Consider the following 21,719-nt stretch of genomic DNA (forward strand, 5'->3'; position numbering starts at 1 on the left):
ACAATTCAGCCCAATTTTCCTCCCGAAGCAAATCTCTTGCTTTCCCAGCCTGATCGTCCTTTAAATAAATATATGAACAACAGTTCATTTTATGATGTCATTTATCATGTAGTAAAAGGGAAAGTTGAAGCGTTGTCATTTGGAGGCAGGGGACTGTCCACAGTGCATTTTCTGTGTGTCGAGTCCAAATCAGCTCACTCTGGGAGCTGCTGGAACGCCTGGCTGGAATGTAAATAAGAGCCAGCTGACGTGAGTGCTAGCGCTGCAGCTAATTCATAAAGACAGTCTACACACAGCCGTGCGCATGAGAGAGACACACAGCTGTGCAAACCTTTGAGAACCACACAGAAAGATCATGTTTGTATCACACACATGGTTTCATCCACCACACCCACTAAACTCCAAAACAACCTTGTGGAAAACACATTTCAACACACAGAGACACCTCTACCTCATTTAGCCTCATCAACCACACATATTTGCTCAAGTCATAACCATTGTGCATCATTGACTGCGCTCTTTCCTCTCTCCCTTTCCCAGTCTTCCTCTCTCCCCATCTCACTGCCTCACTCGTTCTTCCTGCCTTTCTCTCTCTCTCGTGTGATGTGGGAGTCCAGAGGGTGTCAGTGTGCCGTAAAGCAGTATGAGAGGGGGGAGCCTAGGGGATAGAATGCCTGCCGTAAAGCAGCCTGTCATGGAGACATGGAGAGATGAGGCTGAGGAATAGAGAGAGAGAGCAGTGAACCAGGCCTGAGGGCCGAGACCAGGCTGAGGGAAGGGGAGAGCCAAGAGCAGAGAGACCCCTGCTCCTCTCAACAAATGGCTGCTGCTGGAACCTCTACACCACAGGTTGCATCATTAAAACAATAAGATTACAGACAAGCATGGTGGGCTGCTGCTATTCCAGTGAGACCAGTGTGTGTGTGTGTGTCCCCACTCACACTCCGTCTTCTCACACCACTCAGCAGAGGAAATGCCATTCTAAGGAAGGCAACAAAAACCTATTAGTGCAACTTCTGATGTTGGCAATGCAGAAAAGAGGACGAAAAGCCTCCATGGCATGTCCCATAGGGCAGTTCACACACACACACACACACACACACACACACACACACACACACACACACACACACACACACACACACACACACACACACACACACACACACACACGGAGCAGTGAAGGTGGTACACACAGAGAGCCAGTACAGGAGGTGTGGCTTGATTGCACTAATTGGCACCTGCTCCTCCTTTCTCCCACCTCGGGGCCCAGGGAGCAGGCTAGCCCACCAGGGACAAGCACCTAATTACCCACAACATAGACCTGGGATTATTTTGTAAATACCTGTTTACCACCGTGGCCTCTGAGGGGTGGAGGCGAGGGGAAAACAGAACACAGTAAACATGAACACTGTGGGAACTGGGGGCTTGGCAGGACCACGGTTTTGCCATCTCCACGCGCACTCTGCCAAATGCCTGAGGGCTTAGAGAGGGCTCGACAGTGGGGTAATGTGGGGCTAACTGCAAGGATGGGATCTATGGACTGTGTACAAACTGGGCTATGGTACTGGGGGGGGGGGACAGAAGTGCAAGCTGCATGTTCTGCACCAAAATCCAAAGCCTCCACTGATACTGAATATGGCACGCATGCACTCACTCCCTCTATCCCAACCATTGGCCTCTCTGCACTGTAAACAAATGATCTTTCAGCGGAAAACCGTCACTGCCAACCCTGTCCAACTTTTTAGAGTACCAGACGCGCGGCAAATTGGAGATTCATGTGCTTAGACAAACATTATGGATCACACCTGGTTCAGTTCAGTCCTCTGAAAAGGTATTTACAAAACATAAAAGATTCATACTGATAAGAACTGAACATATCAAATAAATACATGTTTGGTGGAATTAGCACAGATTGTCTGTATGTTTATTCCATTTCATGTACAGTATAGAATGGAGATAATTATCTATAACGTTTTTCTTAGCACATGCCCCCAAGTTTAGTCTCTATAGTAGAGGAATGCTTGTCAACTCTCAAACAGGGCCAATCACTAGGGCCAGCTCACAAGTACTGGCTTTTTAGACACGATTCCTAATCAACACTAAAAGCAAAATCATTTTGTAAACATAAAAACAAATTATCTCAAATCTAGTGCAAAGGCATTTTAGAAGCATTGCCTCTATAGCTAATACCGGACACTCATTCACTCTTCATCGCACAGTCTTCTAAACTCCCGACTCCATTTAATTCCAAGATGTTTATATCTATTTTTGATTATACTTTTGGTGACGTGGATCATAATTACAGTCTATCAGGTTGCGTGATCCTCGTAATGTTACGTGGAAAATACAACTAATGGGACGCAGAATTAAATGTATATCACACTCGCACAAATGCGACCAGTTATTTTTCGTATTTGCATTTCTTTCACTAGCAAATGAACTGCTGGCACTTTAGAGCACACTGAATGTCCATCTTATGTTCGCTAACGTTAGCTTGAAACAATTAGTGTTTACCTTTCCACAACACACGGAGTGGAAAAAGGATTTGTCCATGTGTTTTACGTACAGCTGACAGTCGGCAAACTCAGCATCACAACAAACAGGAGGGGCAGACACGTGGTAGCGTCCAATAATGATCTATTCATCTCCAGGTACGTTGACACAAACTCTGTACATGTATGTGTGTTGCAGCTCGAGAATCAGGATGTTAGATTTACTCAGTGGATTCATTTTTGTTTTAAATGTAAAAAAGTATAATATGAAAAATACCAAATCAGGCCCTATTCATTTATGCGTACTGTGTACATGGACAGAGAATTGCATAGTTGGTACGCAAAATGCGTGCATGTTGGCAGGTCTGCATTACTCATCCTGGTGCCCTTTGACCTCTACACCCAGTACTCCTTGCTACACTTCCCCCTTCAAACGGCCCTTCTCTGCATTCTCCTGCAAGCCAGGGCATCTCTGGGAGGTGCAGGCAGAGATGGGGAGATAAAACACACACACGTAACTAGCTACACTCTGTTCATTCACTTCCCGGAAATACCTAGGGAGAATATGGTCAACCTAGCATGAAGAGAGAGGGAGAGAAGGAAGATAGAGGGAGAGAGAGAGAGAACCATGGGAGGGAGGGAGATCAAGGGAGAGAGATAGATAGAGAGCCAAGGGAGTGAGGGATATCTACAGGGAGAGAGAGAGGGAGCGATACAGCAAAAGAGTAGAGGGAGGGAGGAAGTGTGATAGAGCAAGTGAGGGTGCGCCAGAGAGAGGAGGGAGATGGAGAGAGGGGGCTGGGGTGAGGGAGAGCAATGCTTATGTAAACCCATCTGTATCACACTCCAAATATTTACAAGTTCTCAGAAAAAGACAGCCTTCTATTTCTTAGAGGGCCCTTACTGATCTCTTCTCTCCTTACTGATCTATTCTCCCCTTACTGATCTATTCTCTTCTCCCCTTACTGATCTATTCTCTTCTCCCCTTACTGATCTATTCTCTTCTCCCCTTACTGATCTATTCTCTTCTCCCCTTACTGATCTATTCTCTTCTCCCCTTACTGATCTATTCTCTTCTCCCCTTACTGATCTATTCTCTTCTCCCCTTACTGATCTATTCTCTTCTCCCCTTACTGATCTATTCTCTTCTCCCCTTACTGATCTATTCTCTTCTCCCCTTACTGATCTATTCTCCCCTTACTGATCTATTCTCCCCTTACTGATCTATTCTCTTCTCCCCTTACTGATCTATTCTCCCCTTACTGATCTATTCTCCCCTTACTGATCTATTCTCTTCTCCCCTTACTGATCTATTCTCTTCTCCCCTTACTGATCTATTCTCTTCTCCCCTTACTGATCTATTCTCCCCTTACTGATCTATTCTCTTCTCCCCTTACTGATCTATTCTCCCCTTACTGATCTATTCTCCCCTTACTGATCTATTCTCTTCTCCCCTTACTGATCTATTCTCCCCTTACTGATCTATTCTCCCCTTACTGATCTATTCTCTTCTCCCCTTACTGATCTATTCTCCCCTTACTGATCTATTCTCTTCTCCCCTTACTGATCTATTCTCCCCTTACTGATCTATTCTCCCCTTACTGATCTATTCTCTTCTCCCCTTACTGATCTATTCTCCCCTTACTGATCTATTCTCTTCTCCCCTTACTGATCTCTTCTCTTCTCCCCTTACTGATCTCTTCTCTTCTCCCCTTACTGATCTCTTCTCTTCTCCCCTTACTGATCTCTTCTCTTCTCCCCTTACTGATCTATTCTCCCCTTACTGATCTATTCTCTTCTCCCCTTACTGATCTATTCTCCCCTTACTGATCTCTTCTCTTCTCCCCTTACTGATCTCTTCTCTTCTCCCCTTACTGATCTCTTCTCTTCTCCCCTTACTGATCTCTTCTCTTCTCCCCTTACTGATCTCTTCTCTTCTCCCCTTACTGATCTCTTCTCCCCTTACTGATCTCTTCTCCCCTTACTGATCTCTTCTCTTCTCCCCTTACTGATCTCTTCTCTTCTCCCCTTACTGATCTATTCTCTTCTCCCCTTACTGATCTATTCTCCCCTTACTGATCTCTTCTCTTCTCCCCTTACTGATCTATTCTCCCCTTACTGATCTCTTCTCTTCTCCCCTTACTGATCTCTTCTCCCCTTACTGATCTCTTCTCTTCTCCCCTTACTGATCTCTTCTCTTCTCCCCTTACTGATCTATTCTCCCCTTACTGATCTATTCTCTTCTCCCCTTACTGATCTATTCTCCCCTTACTGATCTATTCTCTTCTCCCCTTACTGATCTATTCTCCCCTTACTGATCTCTTCTCTTCTCCCCTTACTGATCTATTCTCCCCTTACTGATCTATTCTCTTCTCCCCTTACTGATCTATTCTCCCCTTACTGATCTATTCTCTTCTCCCCTTACTGATCTATTCTCCCCTTACTGATCTATTCTCCCCTTACTGATCTATTCTCTTCTCCCCTTACTGATCTATTCTCCCCTTACTGATCTATTCTCTTCTCCCCTTACTGATCTCTTCTCTTCTCCCCTTACTGATCTCTTCTCTTCTCCCCTTACTGATCTATTCTCCCCTTACTGATCTATTCTCTTCTCCCCTTACTGATCTATTCTCCCCTTACTGATCTCTTCTCTTCTCCCCTTACTGATCTCTTCTCTTCTCCCCTTACTGATCTCTTCTCTTCTCCCCTTACTGATCTCTTCTCTTCTCCCCTTACTGATCTCTTCTCCCCTTACTGATCTCTTCTCCCCTTACTGATCTCTTCTCTTCTCCCCTTACTGATCTCTTCTCTTCTCCCCTTACTGATCTCTTCTCTTCTCCCCTTACTGATCTCTTCTCTTCTCCCCTTACTGATCTATTCTCCCCTTACTGATCTCTTCTCTTCTCCCCTTACTGATCTATTCTCCCCTTACTGATCTATTCTCTTCTCCCCTTACTGATCTATTCTCCCCTTACTGATCTCTTCTCTTCTCCCCTTACTGATCTATTCTCCCCTTACTGATCTCTTCTCTTCTCCCCTTACTGATCTCTTCTCCCCTTACTGATCTCTTCTCTTCTCCCCTTACTGATCTCTTCTCTTCTCCCCTTACTGATCTATTCTCCCCTTACTGATCTATTCTCTTCTCCCCTTACTGATCTATTCTCCCCTTACTGATCTATTCTCTTCTCCCCTTACTGATCTATTCTCCCCTTACTGATCTCTTCTCTTCTCCCCTTACTGATCTATTCTCCCCTTACTGATCTATTCTCTTCTCCCCTTACTGATCTATTCTCCCCTTACTGATCTATTCTCTTCTCCCCTTACTGATCTATTCTCTTCTCCCCTTACTGATCTCTTCTCCCCTTACTGATCTATTCTCCCCTTACTGATCTCTTCTCTTCTCCCCTTACTGATCTATTCTCCCCTTACTGATCTATTCTCCCCTTACTGATCTATTCTCTTCTCCCCTTACTGATCTATTCTCCCCTTACTGATCTATTCTCTTCTCCCCTTACTGATCTCTTCTCTTCTCCCCTTACTGATCTCTTCTCTTCTCCCCTTACTGATCTCTTCTCTTCTCCCCTTACTGATCTATTCTCCCCTTACTGATCTCTTCTCTTCTCCCCTTACTGATCTATTCTCCCCTTACTGATCTCTTCTCTTCTCCCCTTACTGATCTCTTCTCTTCTCCCCTTACTGATCTCTTCTCTTCTCCCCTTACTGATCTCTTCTCTTCTCCCCTTACTGATCTCTTCTCCCCTTACTGATCTCTTCTCCCCTTACTGATCTCTTCTCCCCTTACTGATCTCTTCTCTTCTCCCCTTACTGATCTCTTCTCTTCTCCCCTTACTGATCTATTCTCCCCTTACTGATCTCTTCTCTTCTCCCCTTACTGATCTATTCTCCCCTTACTGATCTATTCTCTTCTCCCCTTACTGATCTATTCTCCCCTTACTGATCTCTTCTCTTCTCCCCTTACTGATCTCTTCTCCCCTTACTGATCTCTTCTCTTCTCCCCTTACTGATCTCTTCTCCCCTTACTGATCTCTTCTCTTCTCCCCTTACTGATCTCTTCTCTTCTCCCCTTACTGATCTATTCTCCCCTTACTGATCTATTCTCTTCTCCCCTTACTGATCTATTCTCCCCTTACTGATCTATTCTCTTCTCCCCTTACTGATCTATTCTCCCCTTACTGATCTATTCTCTTCTCCCCTTACTGATCTATTCTCCCCTTACTGATCTATTCTCTTCTCCCCTTACTGATCTATTCTCCCCTTACTGATCTATTCTCTTCTCCCCTTACTGATCTCTTCTCCCCTTACTGATCTCTTCTCCCCTTACTGATCTCTTCTCTTCTCCCCTTACTGATCTATTCTCCCCTTACTGATCTATTCTCCCCTTACTGATCTATTCTCTTCTCCCCTTACTGATCTATTCTCTTCTCCCCTTACTGATCTATTCTCCCCTTACTGATCTCTTCTCTTCTCCCCTTACTGATCTCTTCTCTTCTCCCCTTACTGATCTCTTCTCTTCTCCCCTTACTGATCTCTTCTCTTCTCCCCTTACTGATCTCTTCTCTTCTCCCCTTACTGATCTATTCTCTTCTCCCCTTACTGATCTATTCTCCCCTTACTGATCTATTCTCCCCTTACTGATCTATTCTCCCCTTACTGATCTATTCTCCCCTTACTGATCTATTCTCCCCTTACTGATCTATTCTCCCCTTACTGATCTATTCTCTTCTCCCCTTACTGATCTATTCTCTTCTCCCCTTACTGATCTAATCTCCCCTTACTGATCTAATCTCCCCTTACTGATCTATTCTCCCCTTACTGATCTATTCTCCCCTTACTGATCTATTCTCCCCTTACTGATCTCTTCTCCCCTTACTGATCTCTTCTCCCCTTACTGATCTCTTCTCTTCTCCCCTTACTGATCTCTTCTCTTCTCCCCTTACTGATCTCTTCTCTTCTCCCCTTACTGATCTCTTCTCCCCTTACTGATCTCTTCTCCCCTTACTGATCTCTTCTCCCCTTACTGATCTCTTCTCCCCTTACTGATCTCTTCTCCCCTTACTGATCTCTTCCCCCCATGAATATTTCTGAAAAGGCCAGGCACGTTTAGCATTATCAACTCCTGGATAACGCCGTTTAAAATAAGTCACAGTGCACAACCTGAATAAATCTACAGAGGAGCACTGTCAGGGAACAATCAATCACGGGCAAGCTAATCGTGTGTCTGTGGGACAGAGGGAACATGGAAGAAATTAACAGGGCCACTAAAGCTCCAGTCAGTCAAGCCAAGTGGGTGAAATTCTCCATTGGGGTTCCAGACCTGCAGAATGGGCTCAGTGAGATGGTGAGCCCAGAGAGAGTGGTCAGATGAGCTGGCCTCTGGAAGAGGGGCTTGGCTTCACTGCTAAAAACAACCGGAGGCATGTGGCCTGCTCCCCAGTGCAGCTCTTCTCTGGGTACGCTATGCACTATGCAGAGCTATGGAGAGACCCTATCTGGCCCCCTGCTATTCTACTCCACAGCAGCCTGAACTGGTCTCTAAACCTGTTCTTTAACGGCTCGTCCACACAAATCAACAGTATGTTATTACTCTTCTTGTTCCTGCTCTGGTTCCTCTTGCGCGCGCACACACACACACACACACACACCACACACACACACACACAAAGGCCTGACTTTGGACCCAGGTCATTCATTTTCCTGAGATGTGAAGACTTGATGCTATTAACCCCCCCCTGCCTAGAAACCCCCCCGGTTTTCCCCCACTCCCCGCATTCCACTCACAGCACATACACACAGAGGACTGGGAGCCTGGAGATGAGTCACGTCAACGGTCAGAGCCTGAGAGAGGGAGCACCACTAACTGACCTTAGGTTTCACACAGAGGGTCCCATTCTGGGAACAGCCAGACACTACTCAACACTTCATTGCACTGCCCTACATACAGAACAAATATCCTACATCTAAAAACCTACCCTTGAAAACAACATGATCACGTTCCTTGCAGTCAGTAAATGTATTATATGATAGATACTGTAGGTCAATATGGGATAATATCATAGGACTAACTGGTCAGATATGGAGTTGCCTATTTTAGGGTTGTTTGTAGAGTGTGGAGGGGGCTCCTCTCATCCTGATAATAATGGGAAGTGATGCCACATGACTGGTCATACCAGAGAGACAGAGGCTTCTAGAACCTTCCTGGCCCCAACGGGCCTGTTTAGACAGAACACTCCATGACATGGCTGTGTACCTCCTCTCTAGCCATCATTGAGGAGGCCATATTTGGCTGATTATCTTCCTGAAAGCATAATGACCGGGAATAACAAAACATAAGCTTATGGCTAACAATGCTAGCATGCTATGGATTACATTAGTAAGGAGCATAATTACACAAGGTGGATTAGCTAGCTAGTAAACAGTATACAGCGCCAGGAACCAACCAATCCCCTAACATGCAAATGAATGACACGGCCTCATTAAGTTTGCATTTATGTAGCCAGCTGAGTATTTACTGAAGCAAATTAGTGATTCATTCAAGGACACAGCAGCTGGGAGGCTAACCTGGGATTACTAGCAGTCTCCATCTCCTCTCCAGTCAGCCATCCATCACCCAGATCAATAAGCTTTACTACCTGACTGCCACCCTGAACATCTGCATGTCATTCAGATGAAATAGAAAAAACATGAAAATGCACTGGGCTCATTGGGCTGGCCACTCCTGATATCTTTAGACCTATGGTATGCTTTGTGCACATCTAGAGATTGGTGACAGGCACAGGGTAGAGATAATTTGCCTATTCAGTAAACCTGCACAATGTTACTTGTTGAAGTATTTTTAAGTGTCAGAACAGTGTTTTGACCTGCAATGGGATAAAAAGGATACATAAAATCACCTATGTAGGTTTATTTTGTTTACTTTACTCCCGAGATACCGAGCCTTTACATACAAGCAGGAGTGACCTGTCATTCAGGGCTGTTTTGAGCTCCATCTGTTTTGCTTTTTTGTTGTTGCCTGTTTTGCATGTTATTCTGGCATTAATACGTGTCACATATCAGTTCACAAACAATGAAAAAACTAAAATATAATTGAGTTAATAAACCTGCATACAAAGTTGGTCTCTTTTTTGCTTTCTTGAGTAAGGCAGCTCCAAAATGCAGGCGTTTCAGCCTAGCTCAGTGGTTTCTGTGGTGGGGCAGCCAGCGGAAAATACGGAGCGAAGGGGTTGGTAGTGTTCTCGAGTTGCGCCGTGATTGGCTCAGTGTTCTGTCACGCATGGGGAAACTAGATACAAATAATAATAATAATTTAACTAGGCAAGTTAGTTAAGAACAAATTCTTATTTACAATGACAGCCTACATCCCTGCAAAATCTACGGGTAGAGCATGAAAATTCAAGCCCCTTAGGTGCTGCCATAGAATTACATTAGAAGTGTCCATCCAAGAAGGCTTAAGGTCATTGGCCACAGATAAAATGACTTTAAATCACGTTATAGGTACAGTAGCTTGGATTGGAGTGATCATGTCAACATCTTACTTTCAAAATCTTAGCTAGCAGTCATCATCATGAATCAGTCGACAATCTACTGGCAATTCCTTTTCAATCCCTGTCATATGAAGATAAATAATAAAAAAAGAAATTATAAATAAAACGTATCGGTGCTCATCGGCCATTGGACATAAACATTACACAACAAGTTGGAAATCGCAAATTGCCGTGCTCAAAACAGCTGGGAACTCTGAACAGGGAAATCTCAGACTTCAGTGAGTTCAAGACAATTGGGAACTCGGAAGAAAACGAGCTCCGACTGGGAAAATAAGTTTTGAATGGTCATCCAACTCGCAATTGCAAGTTGGGAACTCGGGCCTATTTCTAGAGCTCCGACGTCATCATGATTCGCCCTTGTTAATTTCAGAGTTCCCAGTTGTCTTGAAAGCACCATAAATCCAGAGAATGCCAGACTGATGAGAGTTTGATGCCAAAATTTGCCCACGAAAGACAGCCGCGCCACCTTCCTGTTCAAGTGAGCACAGTACAACAAGGTGAGTCCAAAGATATCTTGTATGCTGCTGCATAAATGTAACATGCCAGGGAGATATGTATCCTGTAGCTAAGAAAGTAATATTAAGAGTATGTTGTGTAGTAAGCTGTTAGTAGCCCACGTGCCTCACCCTAATAAATGTAATCTATTTTCACCTCTTAAATTTTGCCTACTGTTCTGACTTGGTGGTGCCTATAACCTGTTTTAGAGAAATGCAATCATAGAATATTGTAAGAGCTTTCATTGTCTGCCTATATGCCCCTTTATTTATCCTACAGTTCTGACTTGGTGTACAGGGAGAATACCGTAAGAACAGCCCATTTCAAAAGTGCTAAACAAATAGTAATATTGAAAACGTCTGTCCTAACTTGCTCATTAGTGTCTTAATCAAAATAACGCATTACCTCATCCGCACGTCGTCCCCTTACGCCATAGTTTGTACATCTCAATTGTCAGTAGTAAGCACATTTCTTTAAGCAAGTCAGCCATATCAGCTATGTTTTTTTAAAGTCAGTAAATTAGGCTGAATAAACTGTTTTGCTGCCCGACAAGGCTCCGCTGATAGCCAAGTGTAGCAGTGGTAAGGTGTTGGGACAGCTTTATGTACAGTGCATTTGTAAAGTATTCAGACCCCTCAACTTTTTCCACATTTTGTTACGTTAAACTTATTCAAAAAAGTATTAAAAAAAGAATCCTCATCACACAATACCCAATAATAACTAAACAAAAACACTTAAAAAAAAATAATCTTGCAAATGTATATAAAAAAATATCACGTTTACATAAGTATTCAGACACTTTACTCAGAACTTTGTTGAAGCACCTTTGGCAGCAATTACATCCTTGAGTCTTCTTGGGTATGACGCTACAAGCTTGACCCACCTGTATTTGGGGAGATTCTCCCATTCTCTGCAGATCCTCTCAAGCTCTATCACATTGGATGGGGAGCGTCGCTGCACGGCTATTTTCAGGCCTCTCCAGAGATGTTCGATCAGGTTCAAGTCCGGGCTCTGGACATTCAGAGACTTGTCCCAAAGCTACTCCTGCATTGTCTTGGCTGTGAGCTTAGGGTTGTTGTCCTGTTGGAAGGTAAACCTTTGCCCCAGTCTGAAGTCCTGAGCACTCTGGAGCAGGTTTCGCCATAGGGATCGTGGCAGGTTTCCTCCAGACATGCTGCTTGGCATTCAGGCCAAAGAGTTCAATATTGGTTTCATCAGACCGGGAATCTTGTTTCTCATAGTCTGAGAGTCCTTTAGGTGCCTTTTGGCAAACTCCAAGTGGGCTGTCATGTGCCTTTTACTGAGGAGTGGCTTCCGTCTGGCCACTCTACCATAAAGGCTTGATTGGTGGAGTGCTCCGGAGATGGTTGTCCTTCTGGAAGGTTCTCCCATCTCCACAGAGGAACTCAGGAGCTCTGTCAAAGTGACCATCAGGTTTTTGGTCACCTCCCCGATCAAACCCTCCAATCAATTAAATTTACCACAGGTGGAATCCAATCAAGTTGTAGAAACATCTCAAGGATGATCAATGGAAATAAGATGCACCTGAACTCAATTTTGGCTCTCATAGCAAAGGGTCTGAATACTTATGTAAATAAGGCATCTGTTTTTTTTATTTTTAATACATTTGCAAAAAATTCTAAAAACCTGTTTTCGCTTTGTCATTGAGGTATTGTGCGTATATTAATAAAAAAAATGTTGAATAGATTTTAGAATAAGTCTAACGTAACATTTGGAAAAAGTAAAAGGGTCTGAATACTTTCCCAAAAGCACTGTAGGCACTAACAGTTTGTGGGCACCGTTTGTCACCGTTATAGTGCAATAAATGTATTGTTTAGTGTTGTGGCATGTACAAAAGTTTTCTACAAGATAAACGCTACAGTAACTGAAACTGACCATTTGAATGCTGGAACAGAATTTCTGCTGGAATTCTGCTCATTTGTCTCACAAGAGACAAGGCATATCACAAACAGAGAGCAATTCATTTGGGTTGACAGAGTGACTTTGCTGGCAGGAGTGAAATTCATAGGCCTTGCTATTTCTGGCAGCAGAGGGTGAGATAATGGAATCAAGCTGGTGTAAATGATTCTCAGTGCTATGCACCAAGACACCTCAATAACAATTAAAGGAGAGGGGTTCAAGGAGAGAAAGACGAGGGGAGACAACTAGAAAAAAACTCAGAGAGGAACACCACTATAACAGCACCGATATACTGTAGCATAGGGCTCTCACACTGGCACTGCTGTAAAATCCCAATGCATGAGATCAACTCTTCTCAGGTCAAGGCAGAGATCATTTTCAAGAGGACATCCCACATGAGTCAGATAGAGAAATCATGTAGGCCTAGGTCTATGTGGAAAGACTACACACTGGGTACCCACTTCACAAAGCCTGCCAAAAGCCCTGGTAACCTGTAACCAGCTGGCATTTATTTCCAATGTTTTAGTAATCATATCGGTTCAGGAGAGCGTGCCGCGAGAAGAAAAGCAAATCCACCTGGATCTAATGTCCTGGTTCTCTAGATCAGAGACTGTACCAGAGAGACTGAACCTGCAGTTCCCTGACAGGGGCATCAGAGGTAACTGGACCTGGATCAGAGTGAACTGAGGGTCAGATGAGAATGCCCTGGGGGGAGAGAGGGTCTCTCGTTAGATTGTTGATGGAGGATGGGGAGAGAGCTTGTGTATTACTGTATGGCAGCCTTGCCCTTGAAGACAGCGATAGCAACAGCTGGGAGAGCGGTGGAATGCCAGTGCAATGCTGCAGCCTGCCAGCTTCACGGCCAATCCCAGATGAGCATTATCTCCCCTGCCACAGCGATACCAGCAACTTCTCCATAGGGGCCAAATAGCACTCCAAGAGCCGACACTGCATTTTTGAGGTATCCTGGAAAAACACTACCCCAGCCCAATGTGGCAGTCTCAGTAAATGTTATGACACTTGATGAGAAGCCAGTGCTCAGCGAGCCTCTATTAGACACACCAAAGTTGACTGTGATTATATCGACAGAGCCACGTGGATAAAGTACTGTCAATACTGCAGGGCCAGGCTGTCTCAGGACACAAACGAAGGCCGGTGCCATTTAGATTGCTTTCACAGCTTAAAGATGGGGGGAAATATTGAGGTGGATGTTTTTACTCCCGAGAGAGAGAATTTCACAGCCAAAGTACTTTACCATGTCACTTCATTCGATTTTCCACTGTGGTTCATTAGCTCTGTACAGCGTTGATCTCCTCAGAGAGGAGACAGGGGAAGGTGCTCACCTGAAGCCATCTCCCACGTTGACTATCTCCACCTCGCTGTCGGTGGAGGTGACGTTGATCTCCTCGCTGGCTGGGACAGGGGGTGCTGGGGTCGCCTCGATCACCACCACGTCTTCATCCAGAGAACCTGGAACACAACAGTCAAATCAAATTGTATTAAATGACTTGCGCCGAATACAACTGGTGTAGACTATATAGTGAAATGCTTGCTTACGAACCTTTCCATTTGATGCAGACTAAAATATATATGTACATTTTTTAACTAACACAAGAGGAATAAAATAAAATACACAAGAATGGAACTATATACAGGGAGTACCAGTACCAGATCAATGTGCAGGGGTACGAGGTACTTGAGGTAGATACACTACAAATACAGAAGTATGTGGACACCCCTTCAAATTAGTGGATTCAGCTATTTCAGCCACACCTGATGCTAACAGGTGTATAAAATCGAGCACACAGCCATGCAATATTTTTATTTATTTATTTAACAAGGCAAGTCAGTAAAGAAGAAATTCTTATTTTACGCCGCTCTATGGGACTTCCAATCACGGCTGGTTGTGATACAGCCTGGAATTGAATCAGGGTCTGTAGTGACGCCTCTAGCATTGAGATGCAGTGCCTTAGACTACTGCGCCACTCGGGAGCCAAAAGCTTAGTGACTTTCAATGTGGCACCATCATAGGATAACACCTTTCCAACAAATCAGTTCGTCAAATTTCTGCCCTGCTAGAGCTGCCCCAGTCAACTGTAAGTGCTGTTATTGTGAAGTGGAAACGTCTATGAGAAACAATGGCTCAACCACTAAGTGGTAGGCCACACAAGCTCACAGAACAGAATAGCAGAGTGCTTGAAGCACGTAAAAATAGTCTGTCCTCGGTTGCAACACTCACTACTGAGTTCCAAACTGCCTCTGGAAGCAACATCCGCACAAGAACTGTTCGTCGAGAGCTTCATGAAATGGGTTTCCATGGTCAAGCAGCCGCACACAAACCTAAGATCACCATGCGCAATGCCAAGCGTCGGCTGGAGTGGTGTACAGCTCGCTGCCATTGAACTTTGGAGCAGTGGAAAGGCGTTCTCTGGAGTAATGAATCACGCTTCACCATCTAGCAGTCCGACAGACGAATCTGGCTACGGCGAATGCCAGGAGTACGCTACCTGCCTGAATGCATAGTGCCAACTGTAAAGTTTGGTGGAGGAGGAATAAAGGTCTGGGGCTGTTTCACGGTGTGGGCTAGGCCCCTTAGTTCCAGTGAAGGGAAATATTAACGCTACAGCATACAATGACATTCTAGACGATTCTGTGCTTCCAACTTTGTGGCAACAGTTTGGGGAAGGCCCTTTCCTGTTTCAGCATGACAATGCCCCCGTGCACAATGCGAGGTCCATACAGGAATGGTTTGTCGAGATCGGTGTGGAGGAACTTGACTGGTCTGCACAGAGCTCTGACCTCAACCCCGTCGAACACCTTTGGGATGAATTGGAACGCCGACTGTGAGCCAGGCCTAATCGCCCAACATCAGTGCACGACCTCACAAATGTTGGTGGCTGAATGGAAGCAAGTCCATGCAGCAATGTTCCAACATCTAGTAGAAAGCCTTCCCAGGAGAGTGGAGGCTGTTATTAAGCAGCAAAGGGGGGGACCAACTCCACATTAATGCCCATGATTTTGAAATGAGATGTTCAACGAGCCGGTGTCCACATACTTTTGGTAATGTAGTATATGTACATGAAGGCAGGGTAAAGTGACTAGGCATCCGAATAGATAAGAGTATACTGAGGAGAGAGACATCCAGCAATTTGTAAGTCCTGATGTAAACATTGTTGAACTGATAATGATCATATAAAGTAGCTGGAAAAGTAGCCGGAAATTCACTTTACGTAAATAAAATTGCATCCTTTTTAGTATGCAGTTAATTCCAGAGAGGTTATACTATACATGTCTGTTGCTGTATATAGCAGGCTCTGTTGCTAAGATGGCTGGTTGACAACACATCAGCTCATGTGTGTTACGCAGCAACATAAACAACCTCCACCAGCATCTTCTGGTGGTTCTTCCTCACCAGGGAAGAAACACACCCAAAGCTAAATAGGAGTATCAGTATCAGTATAAATGAATAGTGATTGTGGTGTGGGTGTGCAGGCTAACAGTCTGTGTACTGGGCCTGTGTGAAATGTAGGTCAGTAAATGCTGCTCTGCTCTCCACTGTCTGCAGGATTTGCAGTGCAATCTCTGCATCTGCACTCTGATTGGTCCCCTGTCTAGTATCTCTCATTCCAGCCATGCCTGACCTGGCCTCACTGTCAGGAAGAGTGTGCCCAGGGTGTGTTCAATACACTTAACAACACAACCAGGAAGGCAAGAGGCTTGTTTTTGTCACACCACCCCAAACAGCTAGTTCTAAATGTGGTCCTTATACTCACTGTCTGTTTGATCTACAGACATATTTTAACAGATTTAAAATTACAGATCAAAAACGAAATTCATTCTAGTCCACTGTGTATTATTACTATACTGAAATGATTGTAACATTAGGTTCAACTGTGCCATGTGTTGTTTGTGTGCGTCTGTGCAGTGAGCAGTGGCTTGTTGCTCTAGTGAACATCAGCACTCCCCTGAGTGAGTTCTATTGCACTGGTCCACTGGGTGCTGCTGCTTAGCACCCTCTCCTAGCCTAGCTACCTCTCTCCCTCATGAAACATGCTGCTCTACACAAACACTTCCTGGTTCAGGGAATGTAAATAAGAAGACTATATGCCCTCACATCTAACAATGGCAGATGTGACTATTGACATTGACAAATAAGAGAAATGTCCTGGCAGCTAGCTTTGAATAGATATTTATTTCAGTGTGTAGTGTCTGCATTCTCCATTTTGCAGTTGAGAAAAGGCAGATTGTGACCTCAGGGTTGTTTGCAGCTTGGCATAACACACAGTATGGACAGTTGCAGATAGAAATGTAATGTATAGAACTGTTATGATTTTCGTACCCTACTGCAGGGCATATGTCTATATTGTGACATGAATACAGGAATTACAGTACTAAAACACTCCTGTCATGTCCATGTATTTAAAGTCTGACGAATGGCCTCTGGCCAATAGAGATCTATCTCTACCGACTGCCTCCTCTCCTCTCCTCTCCTCTCCTCTCCTCTCCTCTCCTCTCCTCTCCTCTCCTCTCCTCTCCTCTCCTCTCCTCTCCTCTCCTCTCCTCTCCTCTCAACAATGGCATAGTTTCTCCTCTGAGAGCCCTTGTTGTTAGCAAGCTACAGTGGGGCTTAGTGCTTGAGTCAGTCCTCTCCACCCACCTACTTCCCATAGCAAAGACAGAGAGGCAGCCTCGCCCCATGGCCCCCTCGATCCTTCCCCAGGGCCACTGAGTGGAAACACTATTACAGCTTAGCTACATGAAGACATTCAACTGAGAGAGGTGAAAGAGGGTAGGGCAGGAACGGAAAATTAAGAGTTCCTTGAAAAATGGCGTTCTTTGGCGAGTGTTGTAGCGGTGCAGCTTGGGAAACAGCAGGTGGTTGTCAGAGGCGTGCTGTGCTGCTCTACCCTGCTGTACTGTGGTGTGTTGTGGGAGGAGAAGCTGGGTGCATAAACCCAGACACCTGCAGCTCAGACAGAGGAAGAGGCCTGGTTTCTGGGCTGCCAGGTTTGGAGCTCCGGGTAGCGGTGCGAGGTCAGTTAGCCCCCATCAGCAGTACCTACCCACCTTGCGTGCAAAGTCTATTTTCCACTGGTATTCACAGGTCAGGGTGACTCAGCGGTGTGATAGAGAGGAGCCAGTGAGTGACCTCGGTAAAACAAAGAGAATGTGCTACATAATAATGACCGTGTGCAAGACTGAGATATGTGGGAGGGAAGCTCCTATTGCTACTCAACAGGAAATTCAAAATGTGCATATATAGTCTGAAACTTGAAATGTGTGTGTGCCGGGCCATTCTATAGCACCTTTTATAGACAGCGATGCACGCCCTCATTTGGATGTCTCAAAGTGAAACACATACATTAGAGCTCCATCAAAGCATGTATATTCATGGTAACTGGCCTCAGAGGTTCCTAAAGAGGCATATGAATATGAGAGGAAAAACCTGAAATGTCTCTTGAACATAGCCCTCTTTGATTCAGGCAATGTAAATTCATAAACATCCTAACAGGCTTGGCCATGGCCCAGGGGTCATATTCCAGCAAACCCTTGGGCTTAACTTCTATGTGTGTATTCTACTGCACAAGAGCTATGTTCAAAAGAATGGAAAATGCTGGACTTTTCACCGCCTCTACCCGTGGCACCTACGAAGCTGCACAGAGCTCAAACACTGTGGACAGAATAAAAAAAGTGTAAAAACTGATTCTTCAATACCCACAGATACACCCACAGAGATGGTCGCCTCGCTTCGAGTCCTTAGGAAACTATGTAGTATTTTCTTTTTAAATGACTATCGCCACCCATAGCACTCACTTCTGTCATCATGACGTGCTTTGAGAGACTAGTCAAGGATCATATCACCTCCACCTTACCTGCCCCCCTAGACCCACTTCAGTTTGCATACCGCCCCAATAGGTCCACAGACGATGCAATCGCCATCACACTGCCCTATCCCAACTGGACAAGAGGAATACCTATGTAAGAATGCTGTTCATTGACTACAGCACAGCATTCAACACCATAGTACCCTCCAAGCTCATCATTAAACTTGAGGCCCTGGGTCTCAACCCCACACTGTGCAATTGGGTCCTGGACTTTGATGGGCCACCCCCAGGTGGTGAAGGTAGAAAACAACATCTCCACTTCGCTGATCCTCAACACTGGAGCCCCACAAGGGTGCGTTCTCAGCCCCCTCCTGTACTCCCTGTTCACCCAGGACTGCGCGGCCAAGCACGCCTCCAACTCAATCATCAAGTTTGCAGACGACACAACAGTAGTGGGCTTGATTACCAACAACGGTGAGACAGCCTACAGGGAGGTGGTGAGGGAACTCGTTAGTGTGGCGTCAGGAAAATCAACCTCTCACTCAACGTCAACAAAACAAAGGATATGATCGTGGACGTCAGGAAACAGCAGAGGGAGCACCTCACTATCCACATCGACGGGACAGTAGTGGAGAAGGTGGAAAGTTTTAAGTTCCTTGACGTACAGATCACGGACAAACTGAAATGGTCCACCCACACAAACAGCGTGGTGAAGGCGGCACAACAGCGCCTCTTCAACCTCAGGAGGCTGAAGAAATTTGGCTTGTCACCAAAAACACTCAAACTTTTACAGATGCACAATTGAGAGCATCCTGTCGGGCTGTATCATCGCCTGGTATGGCAAGTGCACCGCCCTCAACCGCAAGGCTCTCCGGAGGGTGGTGCGGTCTGCACAACGCATCACCGGGGGCAAACTACCTGCCCTCCAGGACACCTTCAGCACCCGATGTCACAAGAAGGCCAAAAAGATAATCAAGAACAACAACCACCCGAGCCACTATCTGTTCACACCGCTATCATCCAGAAGGCGAGGTCAGTACAGGTGCATCAAAGCTGGGACCGAGAGACCGAAAAATAAATAACATCTCAAGGCCATCAGATTGTTAAACAGCCATCACTAACACAGAGAGGCTGCTGCCTACAAACAGACTCAAATCAGTAGCCACTTTAATAAATGAATCACTAGTCACTTAAAAAAAATTACACTTTAATAATGTTTACATATCTTACATTACTCACCTCATATGTATATACTGTATTTTATACCATCTATTGCATCTTGCCTACGCCGCCTGGCCATCGCTCATCCATATATTTATGTATATATTCTTATTCCATCCCTTTACATTTGTGTGTATTAGGTAGTTGTGAAATTGTTAGATTACTTGTTAGATATTACTGAACTGTCTGAACTATAAGCACAAGCATTTCACTACACTCGCATTAACATCTGCTAACCATGTGTATGTGACCAATAAAATTTGATACACCCACAGATACACCCACACCCATCCTAGTCATGTGATATTGTGCTTTGTTCATAAAATAGCCTAGCTTTGACTGAGCTAATTCATCAATCAATATTTAGGCAGCTTTTCTCATTGCTGTTGAGCACACAGAGCGGGGAAGGTCAGGCACAAACCAAACTAGGCTCAGGGATTAAAATGGTCTCTTCCACGATCAGAGGAGGAATGTATCTTTTACTAGAGCTTCATTTTGATAATTTTCTCTGAATAAAGTAACATTTTACTGGAGTCATGTGTTTGAGAGTGTAACAAGCATTCGGTTGATGTTCACTTCCAAATCAAGTGTCTTTCCAAATAATGGGGGAGAGGGAGACCGTAAACAACACACAGTTCTGGCTAGAGTGAAAGTGCTGCCAGCCTGGTGAAAGAAATCCAAATTCTGAGTGTCTTCAAATAGCCCTGGTAGGACATCTTTCAGCAAGAAGGAACAAAAACATTGTAATGGTTGCTTGGCCCCCAGGCTACACATCTCATTTCCAGAGAACAACACCACAGAGGCCAAATATATTCCCCCCAATACAGTTACAGTGAGACTGAATAAAACTGTAGGAATAGGCTGTGTACACACTAAATGTATATTCTGAAGGCCATTCATGCATTCCTTTGCTCAGTCTTTTCTCTGAGGCAAAACATATGGAATTGATCTCAGTTCTGAGCAAAGCGGATTCACCGAAATTAGCTTGCATTAGATTCATTTGACATGAATGAATTTGACAACACATTTCTGGGGTGTGATGCAACAGACTTGGACTAATGTGGACAAAAGTACGAGATGTTTAGCTCTGCAACATCAGGAAGTCCATGACCTCCCCACCCCACCCCCACTCCATACTAACAAGGCCTGCAAAGCAGACAGCTGGGAAACAGAGCAGTTGGACAGGAGTGAACGGTGCTACGGGTGGAGTCTATCTGTGATTCAACTCTGGCTGGCTGGCTAACAGTGAGCGACTCCTTTGCCTGTGATCTTTTTATTTATTTTTTATTTTACCTTTATTTAACTAGGCAAGTCAGTTAAGAAGAAATTCTTATTTTCAATGACGGCCTAGGAACAGTGGGTTAACTGCCTTGTTCAGGGGCAGAACGACAGATTTCTACCTTGTCAGCTCGGAGATTCGATCTTGCAACCTTTCGGTTACAAGTCCAATGCTCTAACCACTAGGCTACCTGCCGCCCCGATCTGTTTTGTGGGGTGACAGGTAGACTAGTGGTTAAGAGCATTGGGCCAGTAACCGAAAGATCGCTGGTTCGAATCCCCGAGCCTAAGTGAAAAATCTGTCAGTGCCCTCGAGCAAGGCACTTAACCCTAATTGCGCCTGTAAGTCGCTCTGAATACGAGCATCTGCTAAATCACTAAAATGTAAAAATGTAATGATCAGTACAATTTACCCTGGTCAGTGCAGCTTCATGTCATACGTCATTGCAAGCTCAGTGTCAAAGGAGTGAGGAAGATTTTTCTCTCTATGGGGATTGTGTGTGTGTTTTTTTCTCACAAAATGCCAGCTATTGTTGTTGTGGGGGCGGGGGTGCTCATTCTGGAAGTGGGTTATTCTTTTGAATCGTAGATGGAGCAGACCTTTACTGACAAGTTGCTGAAATACCAGTCCCTTGTGTCACGTCTGAACAGCCTTGGCTATCATTGCAAACGTTGTATGTGCTCTCTGCTATGTACATAGGCTGACAGTATGTGGGCTTCAGATTGCAGACCTGCGTAGGACAAAGGCAAAGCAGCTAGCGAGGTACTGCTCTGTGTCAGCTGTCATGGGCAGCGGGGCTGTATGGAGAAGAATGTGCTTCTGTATCCATAAATGTCCATATATACATGACATATTAAATGTTTGAATCCTTCGACTGTAATGTGTAATTCAAATAATATTATTTAAAATATATGTGTGTGTT

The 21,719-nt window shown here is 44.8% G+C and overlaps 1 protein-coding gene across 6 annotated transcripts in view; it reads right to left on the bottom strand.

Moving 5' to 3' along the window:
• LOC120047181 (E3 ubiquitin-protein ligase Arkadia-like) overlaps window positions 1–21,719 on the bottom strand; it is a 44,682-nt gene that overhangs the window by 11,435 nt on the left and 11,528 nt on the right. For all 6 annotated transcript variants that reach the window (XM_038992748.1, XM_038992737.1, XM_038992742.1 and 3 more), the window contains exon 3: window positions 13,816–13,942. In XM_038992748.1, the coding sequence (XP_038848676.1) occupies window positions 13,816–13,942 (127 nt within the window). The remainder of the gene's footprint in view (window positions 1–13,815; window positions 13,943–21,719) is intronic.

This window comes from Salvelinus namaycush, chromosome 1 (genome assembly GCF_016432855.1).
Source record: "Salvelinus namaycush isolate Seneca chromosome 1, SaNama_1.0, whole genome shotgun sequence".
NCBI classification, from domain to species: domain Eukaryota; kingdom Metazoa; phylum Chordata; class Actinopteri; order Salmoniformes; family Salmonidae; genus Salvelinus; species Salvelinus namaycush.